The 8,812-nt window shown below is 35.5% G+C and overlaps 1 protein-coding gene and 1 pseudogene across 1 annotated transcript; one reads left to right on the plus strand and one right to left on the minus strand.

Annotated features, from left to right (window-relative positions):
• Window positions 1-1,046: 1,046 nt before the first annotated feature.
• LOC112099162 lies at window positions 1,047-2,819 on the plus strand (annotated as a pseudogene).
• An 802-nt stretch (window positions 2,820-3,621) lies between these two features.
• LOC18044603 (inositol phosphorylceramide glucuronosyltransferase 1) lies at window positions 3,622-8,556 on the minus strand. Its single transcript, XM_006437397.2, has 10 exons — window positions 8,149-8,556; window positions 7,557-7,677; window positions 7,167-7,352; window positions 6,536-6,699; window positions 5,881-5,988; window positions 5,539-5,676; window positions 5,250-5,387; window positions 4,756-5,041; window positions 4,510-4,633; window positions 3,622-3,977 (listed from the first exon to the last, which is right to left on the minus strand). Exons 1-10 carry the CDS (start codon window positions 8,383-8,385, stop codon window positions 3,833-3,835), a joined length of 1,647 nt encoding a protein of 548 aa, XP_006437460.1. The 5' UTR covers window positions 8,386-8,556; the 3' UTR covers window positions 3,622-3,832.
• Window positions 8,557-8,812: the final 256 nt, after the last annotated feature.

Consider the following 8,812-nt stretch of genomic DNA (forward strand, 5'->3'; position numbering starts at 1 on the left):
ATTTGTAAAGAAACTATAAGTTCAATTAAGTTCATAATAGCCATTCAATGTAATTTTCTCTAATTATACGACCATGATTGAAGATGGGGTTCTATAAGGATACTAGAGGGTGTAGAAAGCATTACCCAAGAGAGAATCTCTGCAAGTGCTAGGCCGTTACTGTTATGCCCGACGTTGAGGCCCATATTTCCAATGAGAGAAAATAAAATTTAAGATTTTTTTTTCATTTTTTCTCAAAATTAAATTCTTTTCTTTTTTTTTTTGAAAGACAAAATTAAATGCATTTAAATGTTAAATGATTTGAATTTCTCCTTAACCTTCCTTCTTTCTTTCTATCTTCCCCTTTTTCTTTTTAAAGACAAATCAGTAATATGTTTATTAATCCAAATACCTGAATTTGTGTGTGTTTTCTTCTAAATATAAAAAAGTATGAAAACTAATATTTTATTTTATTTTATTTTTTGAATATTTTATTACACTGTCTATAACACTCATGATCTGTTAAATTAACAAATATTTATTTGTAATTTGGAAACACAGATGTTAAGTTATCCTTTATTGAGAGTTGTATATTCTGACCCATACATCTAGGAATTGCACTATGGCATTTCTGTTACCTCTTCACAGTCTGCCTAAGCCTTGTTAAATAGAGTGTTATCTCTACAATGAGGAAACAATAGAATTGGATATATGTTGTTGACCCCATAATCACTTCAAATAGGGTTTGGACCATCCTTCCGAAATATCATACTTTTGTCTTTTGCTTTCCTTCTCAATCTCTTGGCAATATAGAATTGGATATATGTTGTTGACCCCATAATCACTTCAAATAAGGTTTGGACCATCCTTCCGAAATATCATACTTTTGCCTTTTGCTCTCCTTCTCAATCTCTTGGCAATATGTGTGCGTGTTCTGTTTTGTGAATGTATGTATTTTCTTCGTTTAGAAGGTTGGTATCTCATAAAAACTGCAATTCTTGTTCAAATGATTGCTAGTAAACTAGCTCTCATGGTTTCTGTCAGAAGTTTATGAGCAAAGAAACTCTATGCATCAGGTGATGGTGTTGGCTAAAAAGTAAGCGTTGTTATTGTTATATTAACAGTTGAATGTCCAGTTGTCCACCGGACAGGGCGTTGACGTGTAATTCAACAGACACTTATGGCGGTTTTTTCATTGGGAGCTAGCTGAAGCACGAAAGAAGAATGCACTAGATCAAGCTCGACTGCATGGGGATGAATCTCTTGCTGAGCTGCTGGCATTCGAAAGAGGGCTGCATTGTGTTGAAGCAGATGTTAAGAACCTTTTGCAAGGGAAGACTAAGAAGGAGCTTGAGGCATTACAAACCAATATTGAGTCAATAATGCTTGTGGCACCGCAAGAGTGATTGAGTTTTAGGAAGCTGTTCTTAAAGGACTTCACATTTACAGAACAATGATGCTTATCTCTCAACATTTCTTCAATGTCTTTAATGTAATGTCTTACTTGTTCTGGAGTTCACTAGTTAGTTTTTGCAATTATTGGCGTATTTGAATGAAATGCAAGCTGAAATGTTACGTAAGCATCTTCAACAACTTGGACAATATTTGGAGGGCGAAGAATTCGAAAATAATTGCGGACTTAGGCCTGAAGAACAGGATATTGAGTATGATGACAATGGTATTTGTACCTTTGTGATTTGTGGAAAACGTCTGGATTCTCTTTTTTATATTGCCTCTATAGCTATTGGCTGATATTTATTTGACATGTAGCTGTTGGAAATCTTCTCGAAAACCTGTATTAAAGGTACAGACTAAACAGAGAAGAGGAGGCTGGATCATTTTCACCAGAACTACATTACAGTCATGAAAATTATGGATCGATTGACCCTGAACAAGACAGGATTTTACCCGTAATTTGTTTGTTATGATTTTATTTTTTTCACTTCTTTGTCTATTTGAGTAACTGACGAGTTAGAAGGCTGTTTTCTTATTTGACCCTATCATTCCATTCCTATATTAACAGGAGCATAAGCGAATAGCAGTGTCAGAAGAGAGGCAAGGACAAGAAGCACCAAAGCCAAGTTGATCAGAAGATAACTTTGAACTGAAAACCATGAACGCTGTGGGAGTGAAGCCATGGAAGGAGGAGTTGCAGTATTTGGTTCTGGTGCAGAAGTGAACCTAGACTGGCAGGTTCTTTTTCGTGTCCATCTAATGAAACCATTTTCCCCATATTCTTTATAAGTCTATCTTAAAGTTTTTTATAATCTCTTCTAAACCATCTTGTGGGACTCGGGTGTATTGTTGGCAAGATAAATATTGTCTAAGAACCGTAGTACTTCAACTGTGTGCACACTGGATACGAGTGGAACAGATATAATCATACTCACTTATGACCATGACAACCCGCCTCCAAAGTTTGTGCAAGGATATAAATTTAACATCTTTTACCCAGACCTTGTTGACAAGATACAAACTCCGAGATACGATGTTGTCCCGGACAGAATCAATGGAGAGAAATGCATCATTAAGTTTCATGCTGGCCTCCCTATGAGGACGTAGTACGTTGACTTGATCCGGAAGAGTACTTTGGTATGTATTTTGTATCGGGTTTAATTACTCTCACGCTTGTCTTTCAAATGACAGGCATTCTGAATTGTTAACGGGTAATGGGAGCGTTCTCATAAGGATACAAGACCACATTTGAACGTGGGATATTTCATTTATACTTTAAACGCCACCGGTACAGCAGGTGTGCTTGCCTGGTCTTATTGCTGATTTTGGGGAAACGTTTAATAATTATCACCAGCAAGGCAGCAACACAGCAGCATTCGAAGTAATTTTTTTCAGTTCTGTCTCTACATAGTCTACTTGCGTTGCGGCATTAAGGGGGAAAAAAAATTGGAAGATGAAGAGAGAGAAAAAGAAAAAAAAGGACGTGTTTAAGAAAAATCCAAAAGAAACTCCTTTTGATGCAAAGATGACATTTGACTGGTACAGATTTTGTGTCACCTGATCTGAACATTCTTGATTTTTGACAAATTTTGTGTCACTTGTGTTTTAATATTAGTGGATGATTAAGATTTAATTTTTTTTTAATTTATTAACCACTAATTATATTAATAGAATTTATTCAAATGAAGATTTTTTTATAGAATGACTTTTCGACGACATGAGAAGTACTGGGCTGCATATTCCTAAGTTGCTTGTTGGCAACTTCCGGGCTGGATATTAGGCAAATTCAGCAAATCTAGCCCAATAGCTCATGTTGGATAATATATTATGCAAAGGTACAGTGACAGTGGAAACTAGAAACTTTCAGAAAAGATGCGGATTAACTACATTTTTGAAAATTTTATCACTTATAGTTAAAAGAAATACCTTATTAGCTTAAAAGCAGTCCCCAAAGATTGGATGATTTATTGGGCATCTCAAGGAGTGAGCATCCAGCATCTGAATACGATGGCCATGTTTGCTTCCATTGAACTTTTACGAGATCAGGCCGCACATAGAACTCAAATGATTTCATGTATTGTTTGCTTCTATAGAACTTTGAATTTGGAATAATCGAGGTACTTCTATAGTAGATAATGTTTCACAGGATAACATAATTTCAGCTACATTTCATTGATTAGGATATTCAAAATTGTTAAATTGAGTGTGGCAACATTGAAATTGGCAAAATTTTGCATCTAAAAAGAATATTACAACAAACATTCTCGGATAGAAAAGCATTACTAATCTGATGAAAGATTGGAAATTTACAAATATGTGATATCAGATTTAAGTATTAAACAAATTACAAAGAAAGATACATTTGCATGTAACCTACGTGATTACTTGAAGCTCTCTATCAACATAAGAAACATGCACTTCTGAGCCGTGTGGTGGTGTCCCTGTCTTCAAGGCCTCTCAAGTATGATCTAATCGCAAGGTGCTCAGAAGCGTACGTCATGAAAGCAGCCAAAACAATACCTCCCGCAACCATCAATCCTAGCCTGTTCAATTACACACACACTCAGTTTCATGACCAAAACAATAACACAACATACTCAAAAAATTGACAGGGTTCTAGATGTGCCTTCAAACAGAGCATGAGCGGGGAGAGGAGTTATTGGAAAAAAGACAACAAACCATTTTATGATATGATCTACTTTCATGCAACTATGTGAAAACAAATAATCTCTTCCAATACGAATTGTTAATTATCTTACAGCTAATTAAAAAGCAAATTGGAGGAATAAATTACATGACATGCAGTCAACTGTGGAACTAAGGTATATGTCTCGCTCTATTTTAAATTTACACATCTTAGAATAACAAATGGCATTCACGTAATTTTTTGCAAAACACCCTGAAATGTACAGCTCGTTAGGATGAAGAAATTTTGCACAACTGCCGAAGCATACAAAAGCATATCATTGTTATTGAACGGAAGCAACAGATATTGGTTCAACTATGATAGGGTAAGAAAGAAAGCTATGAAGAAACAGAGATAACATCACATTACAATCATCAAAGCAAAATTACCTCAAAAACAGAGCCGTGACCCCAAACATAGCTGGCAGCGATGGGGCAATGACAGCCAAAAGTGCCATCCCCATTCCATAATACCATGTAACAAAATCACAAGCTGAAGCCTGTCGCTGATGACCTGAAAGAAATACAAGAACTATCAGCATATTTTAATTATAACCTAAAATCAAGCATACTAAACATCTCATGCATGGAAAGCACGTTAAGCACAATAAACTGATATAAATCAATTCAACTCACCTTTTCCAGAGTCATAATCTGAAGATTCCACATCAGAAGAGAAGGATCCTGCTTGAAATGCTGTTGCCTTTCCCCATTTATAAATCAAATGGAGGAAACCTCCAAATAAAAGAAAGAACATCGTGAAAGTCCACTCATACACCAAGAGCAAACCGGTCCATGGCATCGCTTGTCGAGGAACAATTGAAAAAGAAATCCCAAAGGCAACCAAAGCCACCATGAAACAAACAACAATCGAACTTCCCCCAAGATAGGCAGGAACCTTCAACTGTGCACTGTTAGAAAACTGTACATCACAACAAAGGCATTTTTGAATAAGAATTAAGAATCACCACAAGATTATCAGCAAACATATAGAAGTAGGGCTCAAGCATATAGGACTCCAGTGCAGAAACTGGATATTTCAAGAGGATAACAATCGTCTAATAAAAAATGAAAGAATTTAACCTTGGAGCACCGAGAAGGATAAAATCACTTAAGGAATAGTAACTAACTTGGTGGTTGGAATTGATGGTGGATGATGAAGAAACACCGGTATAAGCAACCGATCCAACAGATCTAACTTTGAAGTAAAGGTGTCTGATATGATCACCTAAAGAGGTTCTGCAAAATGAGCCAAAGTGATCCCGTGTCTGCATCGAAAATTACATGATTTAATAACTGGAAAAGAAAAAACCCTTTAGTATGCAAACACAAACAATATGCTTTAAGATCCAAATGACAATTATCTATACTTGCTTAGCCTAGCATGTCTGAGCAGCGAAAAAGACAGTCAGTACTAACCTGAAGAAAAGAATGGTAGCAACAAAAGAGCAGAGCACAGAGTGGTAATAGGAAAAGGACTTTGACTGCAAATTCATCTTTAGGATTTGTGCCCCCTGCAGTTCCAGGAAGAGATTCCTCAAGCTTTACTCTAATGTCCTACAACATCAAGAAAAAAATGTGAAATCTTATAATTGGACAAGAATGCTTTGACTAACCACCCTCTATCACAGGAGAAATGAATGTACAATACACACATAAAGAAAAGAAACGGAAAAAAATAAAAAATAAAAAGGATCAAGTTACTCAGGGAAGATGAATCTCAGAAGATTGCATGCATAAATTTTAAGGAATAGACAGTACCTGCCAGACATCAACAGGTTTTAATAGCCAAGATGTCCACCAGTCCCAAGGCTTAAGGGGGCCAAGCGTATAGTGAATAACATGTAGCTCACTCTCGTCTACCATCCACTACAAATACAAGGCATAGAAAGATAAGAACCTTCCACAAGAGTACATGCAGAAAATAATGTAAATATACAGAATGAATTTGCAAAATATTTCTTGATCTATGCTCTATTGGATATAACAGAAGGCAATCACAACCTAGAAAATGAAGATAGTGAAAGCCTTCACAATCTGAAAATTGGAAACTTCATTTGCAACAGAGATCAGTGGGCTGAGTTATCATTTAAACAGGAATTATTTCATTATTTTGGTCCTCAATTATGGATAACGTAAGTGTATGTAGCTTTCCACAAAGACAAAAGTGTAGTCTTGCCATCCTAAACCTTGCACCTTTACTTATTATTTAGAACCAAGACATGCAGCAGAAGCACATCTTGTTGAAGGAAACTACAAGATGACAACTTGTCAACATTTCTGATATTGCAAACTCTTAAATTGCTTTTACAAATGAATAGGGAAGTCTGAGAGAATAGAATAATTTGTTGGTGGCGTTAAAAAACTTCAATTATTGTCAAAAAAGAAATTATCTCATTAATTTTAATCCTGGTACCTTATTTGCGAGCATATAAAGACCAACATCTGCATTATACAGGGTAGATAGACGCTCCATATTGGGAACAGGTCTAGTATTCACCACCTCCAATGGTAAATTTGGCTCAAAAACGTGTGCATTGGGAAAGTCAGAGTAATATGAATTTAAAAAACCCTGATCTCCTGCAAAATAAAAGAAAAATCAGGAAGAAAGGCAGACACATGCACACACAGAGGATTGTTGAATTTAAAATTATTTAAAACATAAGCTATCTTCCAGTTGTAGGAAGCATGATGAAGGGAAATGCAAACTTTGAATCTTCAGATGGCAGTTGAAATTCTGACTGCAAAATTCTAAGCCTTTTTGTGATCTACTTAAAAGAGAGCTAGTCATCCTCAAATAGCAAAGGGTATTCAAAACTAACATCAGTTTGTCAAGCAAGCATATTGACACAGGTATGTTATAAGACAATCTAGGCAGCAAACTATCTGGCACCAGCTCCATTGATGCTGTCACTACATACGGTTGACTCAGATTTTCCTTTATTATTAATTGGATTCGGACTTCATGGTTTTCCATACATCACAATTGAGTGCGGAAATAACAGACACCATATTCTAACTACAGTTGAGCACAATGAATGCTTTACCTCCAGTGTAAGACCCCAACGTATTCACTTTGGTCATCATGTCATTGAAGACTGCAGCTGATGGTTCCACCACCATGACTCCTGAATTTAGCCTCTCCGAATGCTTCAAGTTAGCACAGAATTTTCTACATTTGAAAAGATCCTCAATGTTCTTGATCACAATAGTGTCCGCATCAAGATATACAACTGCATTAGACACAAGTCTTATTTATTCTGAGAGGAAGAGAGAGAACTATCTAATACACAAATCGCTTAAGTTATAAACCTCAATTTTGCTGCTGAATAATTGTAAATGCTGCAACTTGATACTCATTATTAAATTTATCAAACAGACTTGTGAGCAATCAAATGCATAATAAAGACCATAAGAACCTCTATAAACAACAATACCTTTCTTATAGTTAGTCATATTGAAAATCTTCAGCTTGGTGTAGACACCCCAAAACCTCTTTGGACGCACTTGATTTGGATTTGCCAATAAGCTTATCTTCTCCACTATCCACCCATCTGCCTGCACAATTCTCAGCCACCAAACAAATTAAAAAAAAAAAGGAAACAAAGAGTATAAAAACAAATTGAAATGTTTCTCATAACAAATGTTTCAACTTTTAGCCGGCCAAAAGCTTTGCACAAACATTCAATGTTGTCACTCATAACAAAACACCATGAGAAACCCAATAAAACTTTCAAATGGGGATAAAAGAATACAAGATTGCCACTATCAAGAAATTCAATTAATAGAATTATAAAAGATAGAAAGAGGAGAAAAATTAAAAAAGAAAAGAAAAGAAAAGCAACCAAAAGAATTCCAATAAAGTAAAGAATGAACTCAATAACTTTCCTTAATAGCGTTGACTTTTTTTACAAATTTAAAAAGTCAAACTTCCAATCCAATTCCATACAAAAAGGGAATAAGATTAAACTTCCAATTCAATTCCCTGCAAAAAGCGAAAAACACTAAATTCTTATACGTGCTTGTTACCTTGAGAAGCTTTTTGGAGTAATCAGAGACGCCATCAGAGACCAAAACGACCATGTCTTTATTGGATCCAGTATCGCGTATCGATTTGCCCAAAACCCTAACTCCCAATAGAAACTCATCGCCGTACAAGAGCGTGACGTAAGCCTGGTCCGTCGATTGCGATCCAATTGCAGCTCGAGATTGAATCGAAAGCAATGCGATGAGCACGAAAGTGAGAAGCTTCGGAATCAATTTCATTTTAAAAAACGATTTTCCCGAGAAAATGAATAAAAGTTTCTCGAGAAATTATCAAGAGACTGGGATTGATATATTTTATTTATTTTTTTAAAAAATTCAATTTATAGAGTTGAAAAGCATTTGAAGCTTTTGAATTTTCTCTTTCTTGTTCAAACTTCGTTAGCGTTTTTGCATTTTGACTACCTTTCGTTAGTCGCCGTTTTGAGTTTTGATTCAAATCTTTTGAATCTCCTGCGGCCGGTTGTACCTAGAAACTATGGGCCGAACCGCTAAATGTTGACAAGTTATCAAGACCGACTTAATTATAAAACTTATAAATAGAGGGTGAAATAAATAAATTTACATAGGAGTGATAAACTAGTGTATCAATAGTAAATAAAATAAAAATTTATAACTATAGTATAAAACTTATAAATTAACAATAAGT

The sequence above is a fragment of the Citrus clementina genome, unplaced genomic scaffold, assembly GCF_000493195.1.
Source record: "Citrus clementina cultivar Clemenules unplaced genomic scaffold, Citrus_clementina_v1.0 scaffold_4, whole genome shotgun sequence".
NCBI lineage: Eukaryota > Viridiplantae > Streptophyta > Magnoliopsida > Sapindales > Rutaceae > Citrus > Citrus x clementina.

What these genes read in the sequence shown, in the direction of transcription:
- LOC18044603 (XM_006437397.2), bottom strand. Translation starts at nt 8,385, where the DNA reads ATGAAATTGATTCCGAAGCTTCTCACTTTCGTGCTCATCGCATTGCTT. An exon ending in TATGACTAACTATAAGAAAG is followed by an intron (nt 7,353 to 7,556) that starts GTATTGTTGTTT and finishes TGTCTAATGCAG; the next exon opens with TTGTATATCTTGATGCGGAC. An exon ending in GCTACCATTCTTTTCTTCAG is followed by an intron (nt 5,388 to 5,538) that starts GTTAGTACTGAC and finishes TTTTCGATGCAG; the next exon opens with ACACGGGATCACTTTGGCTC.